Raw genomic sequence first — 23,608 nt, forward strand, 5'->3', positions numbered from 1 at the left:
CTACTTAAACTTGTGTATATTTTTGCTATAACATGATGGGGCTCTTAATTGGCCTTGTATATGCGAAAAGTGTCGTCCCAGATTAGCCTGTGCAATACGCACAGGCTAATCAGGGACGACATTTTACGCTTTTATGGTATTTTTCGTTTAAAGGAAGTCTCTTCTACACGAAAATCCAGTTATGACAGAAAGTGTCGTCCCTGATTAGCCTCTGCGGACTGCACTGGCTAATCTGGGACGACACTTTACGCACATGCATTATGTCAAGTTTTCTCATTCATCATTCATATTCTTGAGAAGTTCAATACGAAAAAGGACTACATGCATGGAACATTTTATTGATCCCCAACAGTTCTCTCCCATATACTGCAGTAACATGATTGACCCGAGGTCGGACTTATTCGATGATTTGTTTTATGAAGAGTAGTCTTTATTCTCAATGAATGCATGAAAGATGTAAACATATCTAAACATGGAATATGTATAAACTAATTTTCAAACAGTTGGAAATGATATAAATACGCGATAAGCATTTTGCAAAACAAACAAACAAACGAACAACAACAATAGCACAATCAGAATTTTTTATGACACTTTTTATTGTAAGGAGGGGTTATACAAAATGCATCATTCCATTATTATCAGTTAAAGCCCATTTATTTTAGCTCGAGTGCAGAGACTAAAAGTAAAGACAAATAGAAAGCCCACGACTTACGGCACACTCTCCTGTCCGTTCCATGGGAAGTACCAGCACTAGATGTCGTCGGACATTACAGTGTCTTAGGTGTATTTGGGTCAGGCAAGAATATTTGTTTAATGTTATGTATTGTCAGACATTGCGTAAAACAACACCAAAATGTTTGTCAGACATTGTAGTAATGAATATCAATGTCGGATATGTCTGACGGTTGTCAGTATTTGTATATGATACTGTCATATGTTCATCTCCGTTTTAAATACAGATTCATAGGGTATAACAATCTGGGAGTTTGTGAGGACTATTAGTTTCATTCAACGCCGTAAGTCTACGTTATACAAATCCAATTTACCAGTCGTTCATCGTTTCAAACGCATTCTCGATTTTTTTTTAATAGAAAAAATCCTTAGTTTAATTATAAATGTATAAGTTGTCTTGTAAACGCATTTTCTATAGCGCATGACAGCAAGCGGACCCGCTATAAAATAACAAATACATCCAAATTTCAATGATTAAAAAAGCGGCAACATTATGGTGTTTATCTTTAGAAACTCAAAACTCAAATTTCACAAAAGATATTAATGTGTTTGCGTGGCGTTTACTTTTCAACTAACGCTTTATTAATTTTTTGACATGATTAAAACGTGATTTCCTTAATTGTATAACCTACAGTTCGTTAAAAAGGTCTTAATTTGAATGAAACAACATATCAAAATACAAAGTGAAAATAAGCTTCTTTTTTTTAATTTCTCTTTCCTTTGATTAAGAATCGTATGTTGCTCAGGCGTGTAACTTTCTATACATTTTTTTTAAATTGTCAAATCCTTTCCAAACAATTACATGTTGCAATAGAATTAAGTGTCATTGTGGTAAAAACGTCAAATATCCATAAGTTGATATATTTTGCTCCCGCGCAAGTGCTCTAGTAATAAAGACGTCATATTCCAATAAATTGGTCTAACATTGACTGAAGTCAACAAGTGTGCGCTTGTAATTACTTTCTATTATTTCCAATCAGAAATATCGCTTTAATGCAATAAAACAGCGGCGCATCGCTCGAAAAGTGTGTTAACTCCAATACGAACTACTTAGAAATTAATTGAACACCGCGAAGATCACTTAACCAAATCCTATTTTCCCTATTTCCTGTCTAATTGAATTTATTTCGCGGGAAATGAGCCTCCGCCACGAGAAATTTGTCACAAAAGCGGTTTGTAATTATCCCATTTCGCGCCGTTTCGTTTAATTCCAAATGACATATTAGCTTTTGGAAATGCGGGAAATAAGCTTCCAGAGCACGACCGCTAGTTGTAACAAAACTAATGACTCCCGCTGTAACCGTATTAGCAGCGAATTTGTTCCTGGAAATTATGACAACCATGATAGGGAATTTATCTAACGGGACGGCTTCGACCTCAGCGAGCGTATAGGGGAAGAATATTATTACTGACGGGCTGTAATAACCCGTCATACGGGGAAAGTAGTTATCATTTTGCAGCGGGCTGATCGATATAATCATCATGCATTGTCAGACGCGATTGATCCTCAGAGATGGCTCCATGTTCATGTTCATGGACTCACAGCTTGCGCATAAACCCATTTATGCCTAGTGGACTCTCCCATCCTTCTAAATTGGATCAATTTATTTCCAAAATAAGGGATGTCTCGTATATTTATTTCTATATTTAGAATATTTCTTACAGAAATTCTTTTAAGCAAACAGCGCAGACCCTGATGAGACGCCGCATCATGCGGCGTCTCATCTGGGTCTACGCTGTTTGCAAAGGCCTTTTTTCTAGACGCTAGGCATAAATGGGTTAACTCTAGATAAACCGTGATTGTTACCCTCCCATCAAATAAATAAAGTATCGAGCTACACAAGCTTTCAAATTTATTTGTATTTGTGTAAATTATTTATACACATGGCAAAGTATACAATTATGAATACATATTTATTTCGTTATGATTTTGCATATTAAACGTACCCAAGCTCTAATATGGGTAATTTAAAGTTCTATCTGTAATGCTTCTAATAATCTTTATTAGTATAGCAACAAATATCGCAAAATACATAGAGACTACACAAAATTTGCAACAAACATTGAACAATTCAATGAAAACATGAAATGTCTTTGAAATAACAGAACATTTTTACATGATCACGTGTGTCCACATGTTATAAGGATAAAAAGCGAATATAAGGTTCGTAACTTTTGAGAAAATGTTATATAAGAGAGTCAGATATCAAATTATGTATAAGTCTCACCAATTAGGCCTACTGACGATTTATCGTGAGAACGTAATTGGGATGATCAACTGCCGAACTGGACGGGGAAAGCGAGCAAAAAATGATTCATGAGTTGCATTTCGAATTTTGGGCGGTGAAAGCAACCATTCAATGATTCAGGAGTTGCATTTCCAATTTTGGACAGGGAAAGCAACAATTCACGGATTCGTGAGTTGCATTTCGAATTTTGGGCGGGGTAAGCAAACATTCACTGATTCAGGAGTTTCATTTCGAACTTTTGGCGTGGAAATCAACCATTCACTGATTACGGAGTTTTATTTCGACTTATTGGCGCGGAGAGCAACCATTCACTAATTCAGGAGTTGCACTTCGAATTTTGGGCGGGGAAAGCAACCATTCAGTGATTCAGGAGTTGCATTTCGAATGTTTGTCTTGTTTGGGATGTGAGTTTGTATTGAATTTTAGAGGACAAAAACGACAAGAGTACCGCATAACGGTTGCCACGCTCGGCTACGGGTGCAGTTTTGAATAAATGAAAGCTTGTCAGAATTTTTTTTAATGGTCACAGTGACCTTGACCTTTGACCTCATCAAGGTGCATCTACATATGAAGTTTCAAACTTGAAAGTGGAAGCAATTTGATTTTAGAGCCAATGTTCAAAACCTTAGGTTTTAGCACGACGCGGACGTCAGACGACACGACGAGCTGGTTATGACAATACCTCGGTGTTTCTCCGAAAACGCCGAGCTAAAAATTAATATAAATCAATAACTATTGTATGACAAAATCATTCCATTTTGTAGAAATAACAAAATCGATTAGTTGCATGAAAGACTAAGACATAGATGTATTGCGACATTTACTGGAATTTAATAACAGATGCAAGCAACTTCGTCCACACAATTATGACTCTGCTGCAAACAAAACCAAAATGCAAGCTCAAGAATGATCGGCATTTAAAGTAACATTGTGTTTTTTGTGGGTTGTAGAATTTTAGGTAACACTTATAAATTATGCATTTAATCATTCGAATTATTGTATACAATTAATTGTAAAAATGGCGATTGTTGAAATTGCATTCACGTAATTTGTTTAACAATGGCGTTTCTAAATTGTTTTCCCGTAAACAATTAAAATCATCTATCATTGATATATGCCTGTTAACCACTTGACCTACATATACAGAGCATAGTCAATATCTACATATCTATTACATATCTAGAGAAGAAATATAACAAGTCAATATTAAATTAACACCAATACATCTCTATCTACCAAAATTAGGAAACTTTATCATAACAAGGGCTGATTGTAAAACATGCATGCCCCCCCATATGGGCTGTCAGTTGTAGTGGCAGCCATTGTGTGAATACAACTTTTGTCACTGTGACCTTGACCTTTGACCTAGTGACCTGAACATCAACACGAGTCATCTGCCAGTCATGATCAATGTACCTATGAAGTTTCATGATCCTAGACGTAAGCATTCTTGAGTTATCATCCGGAAACCATGTTACTGTTTTGAGTCACTGTGACCTTGACCTTTTACCTAGTGACCTGAAAATCAATAGGGGTCATCTGCCAGTCATGATCAATGTACCTATGAAGTTTCATGATCCTAGGCGTAAGCATTCTTGAGTTATCATCCGGAAACCATTTTACTATTTCGAGTCACTGTGACCTTGACCTTTGACCTAGTGACCTGAAAATCAATAGGGGTCATCTGCCAGTCATGATCAATGTACCTATGAAGTTTCATGATCCTAGGCCTAATCATTCTTGAGTTATCATCAGGAAACCATTTTACTATTTCGAGTCACTGTGACCTTGACATTTGACCTAGTGACCTGAAAATCAATAGGGGTCATATGCCAGTCATGATCAATCTACCTATGAAGTTTCATGATCATAGGCCTAAGCGTTCTTGAGTTATCATCCGGAAACCATTTTACTATTTCGAGTCACTGTGACCTTGACCTTTGACCTAGTGACCTGAAAGTCAATAGGGGTCATCTGCCAGTCATGATCAATGTACCTATGAAGTTTCATGATCCAAGGCCTAAGCGTTCTTGAGTTATCATCCGGAAACCATCTGGTGGACAGACGGACCGACCTACCAACATGAGCAAAACAGTATACCCCCTCTTCTTCGAAAGGGGGCATAATAAAATGGTATTCCTTTATTTGTGTTATAGATTGAAACGTATCATATGCATGGCGGTAAATTTCTTCTTGCGAACATAGATCTGAAATCATGCGTTTATTGAAGCTAAATGCATGCAAAAGTTATTAAAAAACTGTTATAGTGTGACTGATAAAAAATAAATCACGAATTCAACAATAAGCCTTGGATATAACAATAACGGATTTCAAAATGAAATTTAAACAAGGGCTGTTTGTAAAACATGCATGCCCCCATATGGGCTGTCAGTTGTAGTGGCAGCCATTGTGTGAATACGTTTTGTATCACTGTGACCTTGACCTTTGACCTAGTGACCTGAAAATCAATAGGGGTCATCTGCCAGTCATGATCAATGTACCTATGCAGTTTCACGATCCCAGGCCTAATTATTCTTGAGTTATCATCAGGAAACCATTTTACTGTTTCGAGTCACTGTGAACTTGACTTTTGACCTAGTGACCTGAAAATTAATAGGGGTCATCTGCAAGTCATGGTCAATGTACCTATGAAGTTTCATGATCCTAGGCGTAAGATGTCTTGAGTTATCATACGGAAACCATTTTACTATTTTGAGTCACTGTGACCTTGACCTTTGACCTAGTGACCTGAAAATCAATAGGGGTCATCTGCCAGTCATTATCAATGTACCTATGAAGTTTCATGATCCTAGACGTAAGCATTCTTGAGTTATCATCCGGAAACCATTTTAATGTTTCGAGTCACTGTGACCTTGACCTTTGACCTAGTGACCCGACAATCAATAGGGGCCATCTGCCAGTCATGATCAATGTTCCTATGAAGTTTCATGATTCTAGGCGTAAGCAGTCTTGAGTTATCATCCGGAAACCATTTTACTGTTTCGAGTCACTGTGGCCTTGACCTTTGACCTAGTGACCTGAAAATCAATAGGGGTCATATGCCAGTCTCGATCAATGTACATATGAAGATTCATGATCCTAGGCCTAAGCATTCTTGAGTTATCATCCGGAAACCATTTTACTGTTTCGAGTCACTGTGACCTTGACCTTTGACCTAGTGACATGAAAATCAATAGGGATCATCTGCCGGTCATGATCAATGTACCTATGAAGTTTCATGATCCTAGGCATACGATTTCTTGAGTTATCATACGGAAACCATTTTACTATTTCGAGTCACTGTGACCTTTGACCTAGTGAACTGAAAATCAATAGGGGTCATCTGCCAGTCATTATCAATGTACCTATGAAGTTTCATGATCCTAGACGTAAGCCTTCTTGAGTTATCATCCGGAAATCATTTTAATGTTTCGAGTCACTGTGACCTTGACCTTTGACCCAGTGACCTGACAATCAATAGGGGTCATCTGCCAGTCATGATCAATGTTCCTATGAAGTTTCATGATTCTAGGCGTAAGCAGTCTTGAGTTATCATCCGGAAACTATTTTACTGTTTCGAGTCACTGTGACCTTGACCTTTGACCTAGTGACCTGAAAATCAATAGGGGTCATTTGCCAGTCATGATCAATGTACCTATGAAGATTCATGATCCTAGGCGTAAGCATTCTTGAGTTATCATCCGGAAACCATTTTACTATTTCGAGTCACTGTGACCTTGACCTTTTACCTAGTGACATGAAAATTAATAGGGGTCATCTGCCAGTCATGATCAATGTACCTCTGAAGTTTCATGATCCTAGGCCTAAGCGTTCTTGAGTTATCATCCGGAAACCATCTGGTGGACCGACCGACCGACGGACCGACCGACATGTGCAAAACAATATACCCCCTCTTCTTCGAAGGGGGACATAAATATATATATATTAAAACAAGTGACGAATTATATAATATCATCCAGTCATGCAATAAATAATTTCATTTGTACAACCGGATTTCTGAAACACTAAAAGCATGGACAATTACCCAGATACTATATGTTAATGCAGAGTCGACCGCCGTTATTTTGAACATCACTTAACCTAACTGAGTAATTCCTTATTTTTTTAAGTATTCCGAACATGCTGATTTTTGCAACATTTAAAAATGAATGACATTTTAATAATGATGATCATGATAATATAATAATAATGATAATAATAATACTAGAAATGTTTAACTCGAAGAATCGTAATTTCGAAGAATTAATCTTGATCCCGGCGACTTCGCAATAACGAGTCCGACTGTATACAAGCAAAAGCCAATTTAGAATTATTATATAAATATATATGAACACACGTTTCTGTACTGACTAGGGCAAGACACAGTCGTGCAACTATTCATATCGCCCTGTGCCAATACGGTTACAAACACAGCATTTCTTCTCACCTCGTGCAAACAAGAATGCAAACGGAACTCCCCAATGTTTCTTTAAAGATACTTCGATACGGGCACACCCGTCGGTACAGAGTCCCCATAGGTCGATGGTTGTTCACCGTCGTTGTTTCTGCTGTCAGACCCCACCCCCACCCCCAGGCACTGAGCTTTTTACTTGTTCCCTAGATTACGGCAACTTTGCCTAACGACTGTTATGAACATGTTTGATTTTGACGTACAATTAATGCCCGTTTCAAACAAATAAAAACTGAACATTTTAGTTTATTTCATTATATTTCAGACATCAATGTCATCGCTTATAGTTTATTCTGATCTCTGTTTTGAACAGCGTCTTCGTAGCTCGGGGGCAGGTCGCCGCCGTCTTTGGGCTCGTTACCCCGACCGGCCCTGTCTATGTGCTCTAGGGAGCTGTATTCGGGCGGTGGCTGGAACGTCACCCTTCCAAGGGGATCATCGTACTCAGTATAGGCCTGATTGTCGTTTCCTGCACCGCTGGTTGAGACAGCCTGAGTCGCCCCATGGACAGTGAATATTGCATTTGCTCGACTAGAATTCGACTGGATTTGTTGCTTAAAGCACGTCTTCCGGAGGATGCTGTTCTCCCCTCGAAGGCACAAGGTTAGGATGACTGCGATGACTAGAAAGGCAATTAGGCCGCCGACGACGCCGCCAATGAGGCCGCTATTATGACTGGAAATCTTGACGCTTGAGCACACTTCATTCGGGCTGTTACAATACTCGTGTCTGTCTGGTCCACACGCTAGGGATCGTTGCACGCATGCCTTTGAACACAACAATTCATCGTTGGCACAAGTTTTATTTTGCAAGTATCGTAACGTGAACATCCGAATTTGTAGACTAACTGATGCGTCTGGTAACATTTTGACGTTAAATACTAGCGTGCTACCTATAGATTCGGAGTAATGAATTGTGTCGATTTTCTCCCCTGAACAGTATTGTTTATATGCTGCATCGCCGTTTTTAGCAGAACTCACAGTAAGCGAATTATTGCAATCGCAAGTTCCGATGACTTCATCCTCACAGTGTTTGTTCAGGTTTAGATACTCGAACCTGTAGGCGATGACGTTATCAGGGTCTGTTACTATCGTCATAGGGCAGTCAGTCGGCTGCTGTAAAAGATTCGGTCCTCTCGAGAAATATAGCTTTCCGCTGTAGTTTCCGGATGCCTGACCGAGTCTCGTTTGTATATTGCAAGGGTTAACAACTGAAATTATAAAGCAAATAAAACGTATAATCAATATGCCAGTTGATTCAACACCGCATAAGTACACAGCTGTTTAAAAAAAATATACGATTCCTTACCGCGCCATTCGATATAAACTTGATGCAACTTTGTCATCCTTGCGATATTCAAGATGGTCACTAAGATCGCAATCAAATTAAAATACGCGTATCAAATTGTTTTATAAGATCAATATACAACTTTTTATGGTATATGAGGAGTGCTGCGTGCAAGATCTGCATAACTTCATTCAAGGCCAAAGGTCATATTAAATCATGTTAGTCCAAGTCCGAAAGTTGGTCGGTCAATGCCATAGCTAAACTGTAATCAGGCGATGGCGATCTTTTGAAAGTGTTACGGAAAACTTCAATGAAAGTATCAATAAAGAAAGAATTATATTGATGTTAGCCAAAACTCATCATATTGGGTAAACCGATAATTTGGACCTCATGGATTTGTATTAGTCCAAGAGATGATCATTTTCACGGTCAAACAAAGGTAATGGTGATATGTGTTGATAGTGAATAAAGATTACATTCATGCAAGTATTTGCGTGTTGTTTGTAGATAAATGCTAAAAAAGGTGATAAAAACCATAATCAAACCGAGAGTCGAAGTTTTGAATGGACGATTCGATTTTTTACGATGTTCCGGAGGTAGTCCGTGTAGCACGATTGGTTTATTAGACACGAGGATTTCGAAGTTAGTCGATGTTTAAATTAGTCGATGTATAAATTACCATATTTTCAAATCGGAATACGCGGCGTTTTCCATTGCAAAAACTTAACACATTTTGGTGAATAGTTGACGTGTTTGAAACTTGTATTAACATCATTATTCTGCGAGTACACCATATTTAGTAAGTTGTTTTAATTTTCGCATAAGGGATATATTTATGATTTGTTTGTGGTTATGTATGCCCGAAAATAGTGTTTGTTGCTCACTTTACCTATTAAACACTTTACATAAAAATGCGGTTACCAGTTGCAACGCCCAGCGACCCGGAGGGTCAATAGCTGAGTGTTGGATCTCAGCGACCCGGAGGGTCAATAGCTGGGTATTGAATACCAGCGACCCGGAGGATCAGTAGCTGGGAGTTGGATTATTGCAACTAGATCAACATATTGCCGTTCTTTAAGCTCTACATGTATCTAGGCATGTTAAAGTGATTCATGGGTAGTAATTATAACATTCGGTGATTTTGTGGTCTAACTATAATATGCAATATACATGTCCCGGTATCCGAATCAGGACTGTTGTTTAACGATAGATTTGCTTCTAACTGCAAACTCATTGATAATCGTGGGACATTAATTTTCGTTGAGTTCGTGGGTAGACCGATCTAAGAATTTAAAGGGACCTTTTCACGTTTCGGTAAATTGACAGGATTGAACACAATTGTTTAAGATTAACAAATTTTCGATGTAGTTATGATATTTGTGAGGAAAAGGTAATTCTTAACATTTTCATATCAGGAGCTCAGTGAAAACCTTACTACCGGTATATTACTATATCTACGATTTAAATGTATTTACTTATATCTTCGACAGATTATTGTTAACCCGACATGTTTGTGTAAAACCTATTGTTTTGACAATTATGCATGATTATGTTATACATTACTAGAAATAATAGTTTCACGCCCCACTCACGATTTGCTGTGTAAGAAGGGTGGTGCGGGTGCGTGCATGTCATTTTTTGACAGCCGAAGTAATCCCGAAGTCCACGGAAAATATTTGAATCCGAAAAGGACCCATTTTCATATTTGAACGTATTTCATTGAAAATCAGGTCTTTCAAAAAGAAGTGCATTAAAACGGACTAGTTCACAATTAGTCAAAATGACGGTTTTCAAACGTTTTGTCATTGATTCAAAAAATAAAATAATGCTGAAAATCGGGGAGAAAAATAACACTTATGACGCAGACTTATACTAGTATGGAAACGATTTAATAATGGGAAGGGTCCGTCGTCATCTAATGTTGTTAAAACTTGTGACCCAACCCTTTTGCTTTTTTCTATACATTCGATAACATCAATTTGTAGTATATCTACTCTATGCACTATGCAACATATGTATATTTGTATGAATCCATATACGAAAAGAAAATGCAATAAAATATTATTATTAAAGTTAAAAGGATTTAATAATTTTGAAGGTGCTATTGCTTTAGTTAAATTTGGTTACAACATTTAAAACAGTTATTTAAAGCATCAACTGCATCCATACATACGGAAAGCACCTGAGGTTAAGGCAATAGACCTTTATCTAAAGGAAACTGGTTCAAGCCCCAATCGGTTAACAATGTTGATTGTTCTCTCTTTCTTTAATTAAATTTTTATTGTAATGGAGCTTCACAAATCCGATGTTAGAATATAGCAATCTAAGGCATTTACTGACACATAGTAAAATATATCAATCTGTGAAGAAGTCACTTTAATTCTGTTTATGTTCAAATCGTTTGATGCAAATGGAAAACAAGATGCTGCGTTCAATAAACGCGTCCCTAGTTGCAATAATCCAACTTCTAGCTATCGACACTTCGGGTCGCTGGGAGTTGTAACTGGTACCGAGATTGTTCATAGAAACGTGCCGCCCGGTATCTTTAATCGGTAACATTAGCAACATAAACTATTGTCGTTTTGATAACGTTTTTTTTGTGTATTTTTTTTTAGTATTTCTCTACAAATGACTCTAATTTATATCGATGATGACAGATATTGTGTTTGTTACGATATATTAGGTTGATTGAATTCGATTTTAAAGACATACGTGAGACATATTTTTTTTCATGGAATTTCGTGTTTTATTTGACTGCGTTAGCTCACAAATAATTTAGAGGCAATTTGCAAATCAGTATGGGCTTAACTAAGCTAGGAACCGTAGCCCGTGACTGCCTGTGTGGATAACTGCAGTAAAATCAAGCAGACGACGAATGCTTTGCTAAGCATCGCATCTGCCTGTTTATAGTTCCCACTGGTACACAACATAGTGCGTATGTATTCAAAAGTATTAGCCTGTGCACACTGATTAGCTGTATCAATGATTTAAAAAACAACAACATCTCGACCTGTGCTTTAAGACACACTCTTTATACATTTAAATTGGTTGTGGCTATTTCAAACTTGCGATAGAAAAAGCCTTAACATAATTTTGAAAACTGAGTTGAGTCTAAGATTATACAACAGCGAACAAATTCAGTGCCTTCAACGCTTTGATTTAAGAAGAACTCTGAGCTATACGTATGTACTCATAAAAGCTCATAGCATGAACAAAGAACTACATATTTCCCCAGTGCTAGATTTGTCAGTATTTATTCAGTGGTATATTGGGAAAGTTTATGTCCAAACGTAGGACCAATTCAAGCTTAAATTAGGTAAGGTGATGTGGGTGTTTTGATTGTGTTCATGAGTAACAACCATGTTACAAGTTTCAAAGTTTTGCAGCAAGGGGTATTGCCATTAGAAGAAACTGGTCATTTCGAGGGCATCGAAGAATTGGGACATGCTGAATTAGTCTCCGTCCTAAAGAAAATAAATGTCAATGTCAAAATGAGGTCAGATGATCAGGCTTGTTGATAGTTTTCAAATACACCATCAGTGTACGTATCAATGAATCTAGCCAGCGACAATGGTATTACTCGAAACGCGTCATTTTGGGTCCGTATAAACAGTTGTTTAAAACATACATTATTTTATTATTTCCGTCATCTACAAAGTCTCGGGAATTTACGCACACAATATTAACGAATAATATGATTTTACAGTATTTCATTAACGGAACACCACAGCGACAAAGTTTGAAAAATAGCTTGACCTCGTGTAAAATATATATAATTATGTGAATTACATACCACGAGGTCCTCGTGGTATTCTGAATAGGGTGTCGCCTAGCGACCGAGAGGTCCCGTCGGGTTCGATCCCCACTGTGGGAGCGCTCTTAAGATCCTCCCCACCCCCCACCCCCATAGACACCGAGTACTGGTTATAGGCCCAAGAAACGGACTCGAGAGCGTTTCAAATAATTAGTAAGTACTTTAAATGCAACCGAGCTAAACAAGATTAGTGTAAATTAAACTATAGAACACAATTATCAGAATATGACGACCATAATAATGGATATATTGCGCACATATATCAAGTTCCAGAACACACATGATACAATACAAATATGAACGTGTGTTTTCTACGTAAAATCAACAGTCTAACACATACATATTGATTTTTGAAATATGTATATGAGTAAATTACATTAAAAAAAACTTTAACACACACACACAAATACACACGAAAATATTGGATTTGTCCATATTGACACGCCATACTTTCCTGCAGGCACAGACGACATTCATTAAACATGTATATATCGATCGTTGCAGAAACAGGTACAGAGATCAATAGCTGTATAACAACATAATTATCAATATAATTATGAACAATATTTATAATTTATTATAAACTAAATACTCACATATTGGATTCGATGAGACTAAACATGTTCCGAGATGTAACACAAATACAAAATGTAATGCTTTCTTTAACTTAAATTTAGTACACGAACAGCCGAGTTTTTCGTAAACTTCCATTTTTTAAGAAGCACAAGTTTTATTATGATCCGTTAGAAATCACATTTGGTTATAAATACGATAAAATATGTTCCTTTCATAAATATATAAACGTTCATGTCGATGAATGCATTAAATCCCGCATTTATTGATATATATTAATATTTAACTTAAAACATCCGTGTATCGATTAAGGTAAAATTCGTGTACTTTCTATTTATAGAAAACGTAATCATGGCGAAAGATAAATCACAATCAGGTAGGGCCTACTTGATTTATATAAATTACCCAACACTTTCCATATGACTAACACATACACGAAAATATAAAACTACTTTATACTAGCCTAACTAGGGTCAACACCTTGATACGGTCGATACAAAGCATTATAGCATAGGTAGTTTAAACCGGTTTCAGTAGTCAGTTGTTTTTTACCTAAGTATGGAAGACTAAGATGGCATGCTAAATGAAAACTGCTTACTGCTATTTGGTCATGTTCGAATTGCTGATTGCCAAATGGTTATCAGCCAATAAATATTTAAGAAGGAGGTAAAATATATGTTATATGTTTTTACAGCTAGCTTTTTATTGTCGAGACTTAATACTTATCGCTAAAACGACATATGCTGATTGTATCACGACCACATGCATTTGCGACTTGTTCACTGACAAATTAAATGCCAAACGTGTATCCGCTATTGACGGTCGGTGCGCAGTTGCCATTGACTGGAAAGGGCTCGCGATTTAAGAGTCAGTGAGAGTCAGTCGAATTCCATTAGCGTAGTTTATAGAAAGTTACTGTTTCAAAACGTACTCGAGACAAGTGCCTTTACGTAGTACATGTGACTTACTATTAAGGCGTGTTCGCATGTTAAGCAGTCGTGTAATTGACAAAATGGCATACATAGCTAAATACATCAACCTATCTTTTTAATGATGCTCTACCTGCATTTATCACCATATATATAATTTTAAGACTTAACATACATAGACAAACACCACCGCGGCTCAAAAACAAGGACAAGAAGCATCCGAAATCGAACAGCTGTAACTCGTCACTCTTTAGTCTTTCTTCCGAGCGGTGCCGGTACCATCCAAGTACACCTAGATGTGTCGCATGTGATCTCGGTAATCCCTCAAAGTCTGGTGACCGGAAATGACGTTGTGAATATCAAGCTCTCCATGACTGTTGTTTAAAGGCACACCGGGAACCTTTATCTCATATTCTCTTCGTCGAAAACAACATGTCAACACGTAGAAGCCTTGCACAATTCTAATACTTCTTTAATACGTATGTAAACACATACTTTTGTTTATTTTATTATTTTATACAAAGATCTAAACGCATTTTTTGTTCTGAGTTGTGCATGATATACATGTAGCTTTGCTTTTTCACTTCAACGTGTTCGGACATGGCGACAACACGTTTGATACACTATTGCAACATTTCGTCCCACCTCGTAGAAACCAATATGCAAACGGATTCATGTATTCACGATATGTACAGTACATTTTATCATAGCAACTATAACCAATAGATAAATACGAAAGATTATCCTTGATCTAAAGTTAACGTTATCAACGGTCTTGAATATCTTAATGAAATACAGCAAAAAATTGAAACGTTCAGTGATCAATGCACAACGGGCACGGGCGATCATGCCTGGACAGATTCCGCAAAGCTGGGAGGCCGACCCATGTCACCGTCAATATTACTGCAAGCCCAATTTACCACGGGCAAGAAGCTGCCGTTTAAAAAAAGATCACTACATAAACTGTATAGTTTTCCACACCGACCTTGACATTAAACTCCACATATTTACCGAGCGTCCGTACGTAATCTCTCGTGTCTATAGACGATTGGGAACAATACGTGTTAACGTCGGTTTGACCCAAATGGCTCGATTTGATCGTCAGGGAGTTTCTGCACCCGCAACGACTTCCGAAACACAGTGGGGGTTGCATCGACACCTTGTGCAGATTGTAGTTTATAACGCTGTCGTTGTCGGGTTGAAGGGTCATCAGGCAGGACACGGTTGTCATTGGTTTAGTGGTGTAGTTCAACGATCCGGAGTAAAGGCCAGTGCCTTCGCCTAGATACACCGTTTTCGAACACGGCAGCGCTTCTAAAAAAAACCAAGAAAGTATAAATAACATAACACCGTAACAATCATTTTGAGAATAAGGATTTACATGTTTATTGGCTACATTTATGTGCTGTAATACAAATTCGAAGATCGACGTGGGTTCAGTCTGCGACCAGGCCATATAACTTGTGTTAGGAATGGTTATGAAATCTTTTTTACGGTTATTATTTCCTTTTGATTCAAGTCATCGTCGGTTACCCACGACTAATTCATTCCGTTACTCTCCAGCAATGCTTGAGAGTTACGGAATGAATTAGTCGTGGGTAACCGACGATGGATTCAAGCAGGGTAGTGGTCAGTCACTGGCATTAGTCTGTGCATTTGGTACTGGTACACCAAAGACGTGTGTTGGTCAACTGGTCGCCGTCATATGAATAAAATACTGTTGTTAACCCATTTATGCCCAGTGGACTCTCCCATCCTTCTAAGTTGGATCCACGTATTTCCAAAATTAGAGATGTCTAGTATATTTATTTCTATATTTAGAATAATTCTTACAGAAATTCATTTAAGCAAACAGCGTAGACCCAGATGAGACGCCGCATCATGCGGCGTCTCATCTGGGTTTACGCTGTTTGCAATGTCCTTTTTTCAGGACGCTAGGCATGAATGGGTTAAGTGGCAAACACTCGAAAAAAAGGATAAATTTAGTTGACTACATATATACCAAATTGTCACGGTGGCGTAGAGATTCACGAACACGCAAATAATGTTGTTATTGTTCATTCGATAGATCAGTCAATCCTACATCGATTCATTACGTACAGATGTTTAACAAACACGTATTTATTAAACGTTGAACACAACGCTTTAACTTCAGCGAACATTTTTTATTCGACTTAATTTTTACGAGAACGAAAATTTTAAGGAAAATGTATTTAAAGTTTTCCTCATACCGTGGTTCGGTTCACAAATGGAATCCTTTCAATTTACCATATGTTGTGCATAAAGTATGACACAAAACACTTCACAAAAGTTATCAGCTTATTACATTCATAGTTCCAACTTTTATTGCCGCAAAATATTTAGTCTGCCGTCCACAATAAAGCAAACATCTACCATATGTCTTCTTGGTCATCAAAGAATTGAATTGGTGCCGTTAAATGCCCTGTTTGAATCAATATTATATAATTGGCGTCGCTCTGGAGAGCGGCGACTAGTATGTAATGCATTTTTGTTTCCGCTTATGGGGGGAGAAGTTATTTTACGGATCAATGTATATATTTTTGTTTTAATAACATCTTGCATAGTGGTGATTTTTTGTGTAAATTAGTGTAAATAAGTACTGCATTCGTGCCTATTACATTAATTACATTTATTGCCAAAAATTGCAAAGCTAATTGTTTTAATTAATAACTGATCCACAACTGATCACAGGGGAAAGATCACAGGGACTGGGCAAATACGCGAAACTTTCTGGTTTTGTATAAAAACAAAACATAATCAAAATATATTTATTTTGTGGTTTTTCTAAATTGCTTATTTAGTGGAGAATCAATGTAGTACGATATTTGACGACCTATCGCGCAAGCAAGTTTATTGGAAGGCGAAGTGGTACGAAAATGTACAATGTATTAGTTTATTGATAGACATATAATAACGATCGCTATACACAACTTTACCAAATAGCAGTACATAACTGATGTCAGCCGGAATAGCTTAGTTGGGAGAGCGTTAGACTGAAGTTGTTTTCGCAACAATCATCTAAAGGTCCCCGGTTCAATCCCGGGTTCCGGCACGAACGGAACAGTTCGGCGGCTGACAATTTTTTTCAGTCAGGTTAATAAATATAATAAAGCTTTATTTTATGTAGACATTTTAAAATCCACTTTACTACAATTGGACATTTTTATTAAAATTAATGGATGCAGCGTGGTGACAACGTTAATTAAAATTTCTTACATCACTTAAATATCTTAAAAAAAAAAACACGTGTTTATATATTAACAAATAAATGCAAACAACACATCTATTATCAATGTATTTTTATGGTTGTCTATCAAAGGCCTTCAGTACTATCCTTACCACATATAGAGCGCGAAGCGCGACACGTATTATTGATTGTAGCAATGAGTTGCGATAAAGGAAGCTGTGCCCCATCAACCCGTTTCCCTAGAGTCAAGCACTCCTCGGAGTTTTTTTTAAGAACCACATATAGAGCGCGAAGCGCGACACGTATACTTTCCAGGTAGTATGGGCCCTTTAGCATTATCCGACCATTACGTCCATAGTTATCTTCCTTAGAAGTTGAGAAATTTTGAAATCGTTGTGCGAAGTCCAAAATTTTCATCCGATTGTTCCCAAACTTGCACAGGTTTTTTTTATCAATGAGGTCCAAATCCAAAGTCTATTTGAGCAATATCAGACCATAAGTCCAGAATTATGTCTCTTTGAATTTAAAAATAAAAGTGAAAAACTGCTTGGTTAGGTGATTATGTCAACATGTTTCATCAGATTCTTTCCAAACTTACAGTGTCTTCATATCAATGAGCATTTTACCTCATTTAAAATGAGAAACATCGGGACAATAAGTCCAGATTTTTTCTATTAGATTTGACAAAATAAACAATTTCCACTTGTTTAAAAGATTTCACAACTTACGTCTGAATCTTTCCAAACTTGTTAAATGTTTTTATATCGGTATAACTCGAACCCTATTGAAAATGATAAATATCGGAGCAATAAATCTATTATGATCTTTTACTGAATTTCAAAGTATTGTGAAATGCAGCTTCTTTATGCAATTTACAGTTTTCATTCAATTTTTTTTCAAACTTTTACAGTGTTTTCATATCAATGAGTACTCAACCCCTATCGTAAATGAGCAACGTAAGAATACGTTCAGAGTCATCTCCCCTTGAAGTTGAGAAAAATATGAAATTACGCTTACAAGATGAAGCAGATTTTTAAAAACCTACAGAGTTCTGTTTCAATAATGAAAACTGCACACGAATGCCAGTAAAAAAAGGAAACCAATGTAAATAAAATGAACTATGAAATATTTGGGGGTTTCAACACTAAATCATAGATAATGGTTATTTGGGGGTTATAACACAACATCATAAATAATGATTATTTGGGGGTTATAACACAAAATTATAGATAATGGTTATACCAGTATCTTTTTCTATTTTGTTAAAAATAATCGGCCAATATATTAATATTTATAGTAGAAAAAAAATCGTTCCATGTAACTTCATTGAGTGCCTTTTACACTGAAATTCCCGACGCCCTTTGATGCTTTGCATCAATACTTATCTTGTATACTAACATAATGAATATAGAATGTATGCTTTCATAGTTAAATATCTGTCATTTATTTCATTGGGAATATTAAAGACGCATAAATCATTGTTTTAAAGAAAGATCCATTTTATTACCCAACATTATTTCTTTGTGATTTTTTCAGCGTTTAACTACGAATATTCACGAATATTAAAGACGCATAAATCACTGTTTTAAAGTAATTACCATTGTATTACCAAACATTATTTAAAGAAGGTGTCTTTTTGAACCATTTTATTAATCCTATCCGACATACGCCATTGACAGTTTGTGTTTCTGAAAATTGTTTTTATCTCTCGTGCATATCTTCACCTACATATGGACCTAGTTCTGGGGAAATTGGGCTTAACCCATTTATGCCTAGCGTCCTGAAAAAAGGACATTGCAAACAGCGTAGACCCAGATGAGACGCCGCATGATGCGGCGTCTCATCTGGGTCTGCGCTGTTTGCTAAAAGGATTTTCAGTAATAAATATTCTAAATATAGAAATAAGTATACTAGACATCACTAATTTTCGAAATAAATTGATCCAATTTAGAAGGATGGGAGAGTCCATTGGGCATAAATGGGTTAATACATCTGCTTTATGTTTCATCCGAGATAAGCATTTACAATCCGCACAGGCTCATCAGGGACGACACTCTCCGCCTACATGGATTTTCATTTAAACAGACCTACTTTAAACGAAAATTTCCATAAAAGCGGAAAGTGTCGTCTCTAATTAGCCTGTGCGGACTGCACAGGCCACGTGACCTTGTGTGACTTTATAGCGGACAGGGTCACTCCTTACCAGACAAAGTTCACATGCGGGTTTGGAGCAACGCTTTCAGAATATGGCTTAAGACCCATTTTAGCATGACAAAGGTCATAATATCCGAACGGCGCAATACTTTTTACTAACATTTGTTTCATGCCGATATAAACGCGAATTCAAGTATTCAAAGTCTATTAAATGTATAGAAAGAGATATTTTAAGTTGAGCCCTAAGTAAAGGTTTGTTTTTGCGGTGTTTTTTTTATACAATTGAAATCGTCTTATACTCTAAATGCATTACTCAAAGTGAGTGATAGTGATATTAATAGTAAGGAACATAATGCTCAAGGGTTGGCGAATATAAACCTGGATTAGGAACCAGCGCAAGTATATTATACACGATTTGTACAGGGCTACTTCCCCAAAAACAATTAACAACGAAAATAATAGCACAGTGCGCTCCGGAAATACGATATTCAAAGGGTAAACAATAAACCTAGGCAGCATTAAAGTTCGAGAAATATGAACGAAACTTAATGTATAGATCACGTCTAAACGAACGTCTTAATGAACTTGTGTAACTCAACCAATGTAAATGATTTCGGTGGGTAGGTTAAATGAAACCATTAACATGATTAAAGGCATTTTCAGTTAATCTTGCACTCACATCTGGATTCACGTTGCGAGAGACAAACGGGTATTTCAATTACAGGCGTACGCTTTGCATTTTTTATTGAAAGATTTTGACATTCTGCTGTTGTTGTTTTTTGTCAATTGTTTTTCATTTATAGTATCAAGTTGCATTTTTTATGGGCATGAACATGGAAATTTACTTGCTGAATAATATCCGGGAACGGTTTAAATAAGCGTGTTAATGAATTACACAATAAACATTTAAACTGTTGTTCCTCTGCTAAAAGCATAAGCCCTGTACACAGCGCGGCATTCATATGACCATACGCATGTATGGAACGTTTGCACGGATCCGTCCCGTTTTAGTACAGAAAACATGAACTTTTACATAATGTTTATGACGTATGTTATAAAACACTGATGTGTATAAAAGACTGTATAGTTATGTCCTTTACTACCTGTTTGTAAGCTACCAGATCCAAAAAAACATCGCCGTAACTGCTGCCACTGCTAGAACATCCGGTCCGCAGTAGCGACTTCCGTTTCCGGTTCTATGCATTGCAAACGATTAAACTGACAACCAACGCTTAAACGTGATTTACCAAACAACTTTCTGGTGCTTTATATGTCTGATATGTGATGTATTTTTATTTGAAGTATATAGAATAAACGTCCGATTTTTCACAACGTTGTATTTATTTTCCTATTTCCAATATATAGAGACGACAAGCAAATGTTTAGTATCCTTTAGTTATGTCTCAATACACATGTATCATGCACATGTCCGATAGTCAGCTGTAGTTATTTTCCTATCATATAAATTGAAATTTCATTCAATTTTAGCATTATCTTGAATAATTTTCCGTGTAAAAACATTGATATTTTCTATATCTTTCTTGATTTTAATACTCTAACGTATACATACATAACACCTTTGCTTTTGAATTATCAAGTAGATTCTAGTTCTTACTTCCGTTTCACGAACCAAAACATGACACAACGCTCTGAATAAAGTTTAACATATCATTCATCTACATATCCGAAACTTTTCACAGACGTGTGTCCCAATTTTCGGTATGATATTACTTAAAGATGTGTAGATTAAGTTGATTGCCGACATTCAATATTTACAGACACTTAATTTTAGTCAAGGACAAGGTAAGGTATCGTAATGTGTGCCATGATTTTAAACGGTTGCGTCGGCGACTTTAAGAGAGCAATCATTTTAATTTTATAAAAAAACTTGCATTTTAGAAAACATTTATTTTGAGTTCTCTGAGATATGTGAAGAAATATTTTAAAATATATTTATCTAAATAAGTATATGCACGTAGAGTCCTTATTTTCTTTTGGCTCACAAACATTTGCGTGAGTTCGCATTTGTACTGGACCTGAACACAATCCAACACGTGTTGTTGACATTCAAAGTATTTGTTTTATGATTCAATACCTATTTAATGTATAATTGATAGAGGGCTTCTAAATAAAAATAAATTCGTGAAATAGGCATATGTATTTTTTAAATCCTTGTCGTTACTTACACGAAATGTCGTTCATATGCCCTATTGAATTATTTAGAGAACATCGATACATGATACTGATAATCTTAACACCCATTGCGCATGCGCAGTCGTGTTAACACCTGCGTTTACAACAAACACAATAACGTTTCCATATACATTCACTATGGACAGTTGTTTGACCATAATATTTTTTTCTTAAATCACACTGCAAAAAAATGAAAATAATACTAAATAACGTGTACCGGAATATAAAAAATCAAATCCAATTTTGAACGATGTACATGTACATATGTAATTGATAACGAAATCTACGGCAATAATTAAATTAAGTTAAAAAATCTGATACAGATTTTAGAAATAAAGATGCAATATCTGATTCAACTTCACTGTAAATCACAGCGTTTAAGTTACATTTAAACCGAAACCACAATTAAAAACGTATTATCAAACAAACCCTAAAGAGTAACCAAGATCAGCCCTTCCACATAAAGGGGTGTTGCACTTCCATTTTGTACTTACGCAGCAGTTGACTCTTCCTTTGTTTCAGATTTATGACCAGATACACGTAATCTAATTAATTTACCCTCTATCTACAGCGTTTGCGTCACATGTCAATGTCCGTATTCACATGTAATGTTTTTTCAATGTTGATGCTATAAGCCATAGGCGATTTCGTGATGTCATATTAAAAGTAAATGTATACATGTACAAAATTTCAAGATATGATACTACTTAATCATTCTACAAGATAAATAACACAGTTGACCTATGCATACAATTGACGAATCAGATTGTTAAATTATGCAAATCATATAAGGCTAGAATAACTATTATTATAATAAAATGCATTTATTTCATATTGAATTAACTCTGTATGCGTAGACACGTAGACTATCATAACATAAATTAAAATGAAAATGTTATGCCAGTATTGGAATATGCTCTAAAAAGGCAGAGGTCCACTTCTCCACTAGTAGATTATAGGGGAAGATTAAGAATACGAAACCCCAAAATAATTTCTGTAATGTCACGTTGAACTGTTCACCATAAGCGTGCGAATGCTTACCTAATACGTATGTCAACTTATAAAAACAAACTGTCACATCTACTTTTTGCTCATTTAACCCATTTATGCCTAGCGTCTAGAAAAAAGGCATTGGCAAACAGCGTAGACCCAGATGAGACGCCGCATGATGCGGCGTCTCATCAGGGTCTGCGCTGTTTGTTTAAAGGAATTTCTGTAAGAAATATTCTAAATAAAGAAAGAAATATACTAGAAATCCCTAATTTTTGAAATAAATTGATCCAATTTGGACGGATGGGAGAGTCCACTAGGCATAAATGGGTTAAATGGTAAAACAAATTCAATTATTCGTTTGTTGTATCGCCATGTCATGTTTCAAACTGTAACCGCTACTTATCATATACAATGTTAAAACAAATCAAATTATTCGTGGAATTAATTCCAATGTCACGTTTTATAGCTTGCATTCCATCATTCAAATGCAGAAACATGATGTGTTTTTTTTAGTTTTCGTTCAAAAGATCTTCTCTGCACTATAAGGTTTTTAAATTGTAAAAATTAATTTCTTGCATTCACATATGGATGAACGTGAACTCTGGAGAGATAATAAATTGTTAAACATTTTGTTTTAATAGTTGTTTTAATTTCTATCAACACGCCTTTCGTTTTTGTCCCAGGGCTAACAGAAAATCGATCGCAGCAATGTGCGTTTGTTTACGACTACACATATAAACCCATGATTTGTCAACATAGTCATTGATGGACAATTATCCTATGTTAAATATAACAGATTATGTGAATGCGATGACTATGTTTAGGACAACTTGCGCTCGTATACTAAAGCCACGTGACCTTTTAACAGCTCAGGTTGATCACAAAACAAAATTACAAGCATAGAGCCGGTTTCTAAGAAAACCAGAATATACTATGGGCCGCGCTCTGTGAACATGGGGTTTGGTTCATTTGCGTAAAGTGTCGTCCTAGATAAGCCTGTGT

General features: G+C 36.4%; 1 protein-coding gene and 1 non-coding gene across 8 annotated transcripts; one reads left to right on the forward strand and one right to left on the reverse strand.

The window, feature by feature from the left end:
• Window positions 1–2,575: 2,575 nt before the first annotated feature.
• LOC127872992 (uncharacterized) lies at window positions 2,576–20,659 on the reverse strand. Of its 7 annotated transcripts, none has more exons than XM_052416531.1 (5): window positions 20,524–20,659; window positions 13,153–15,372; window positions 6,734–8,665; window positions 6,431–6,588; window positions 2,576–5,856 (listed from the first exon to the last, which is right to left on the reverse strand). In XM_052416531.1, exons 2-3 carry the CDS (start codon window positions 13,265–13,267, stop codon window positions 7,737–7,739), a joined length of 1,044 nt encoding a protein of 347 aa, XP_052272491.1. In that variant the 5' UTR covers window positions 13,268–15,372; window positions 20,524–20,659; the 3' UTR covers window positions 2,576–5,856; window positions 6,431–6,588; window positions 6,734–7,736. The 7 variants fall into 7 exon arrangements, with proteins under 7 accessions (XP_052272491.1, XP_052272494.1, XP_052272493.1 ...); XM_052416534.1 differs by having other exon boundaries at window positions 2,576–4,626; window positions 4,917–5,856; window positions 6,431–8,665; XM_052416533.1 differs by lacking the exon at window positions 6,431–6,588 and having other exon boundaries at window positions 2,576–6,159.
• Trnaf-gaa (transfer RNA phenylalanine (anticodon GAA)) lies at window positions 17,042–17,131 on the forward strand. The gene is given in 2 exon segments: window positions 17,042–17,078; window positions 17,096–17,131. It is a non-coding gene; the product is annotated as a tRNA-Phe (tRNA).
• Window positions 20,660–23,608: the final 2,949 nt, after the last annotated feature.

Source organism: Dreissena polymorpha, chromosome 3 (assembly GCF_020536995.1).
Source record: "Dreissena polymorpha isolate Duluth1 chromosome 3, UMN_Dpol_1.0, whole genome shotgun sequence".
NCBI classification, from domain to species: domain Eukaryota; kingdom Metazoa; phylum Mollusca; class Bivalvia; order Myida; family Dreissenidae; genus Dreissena; species Dreissena polymorpha.

Bases quoted from the DNA above. Each gene is read 5' to 3' on its own strand.
- LOC127872992 (XM_052416533.1), bottom strand. From the start codon at position 13,267: ATGGAAGTTTACGAAAAACTCGGCTGTTCGTGTACTAAATTTAAGTTA. The intron at 8,666-13,152 runs GTGAGTATTTAG...TTATAATTTCAG, and splicing joins AGTCTCATCGAATCCAATAT to TTGTTAACCCTTGCAATATA.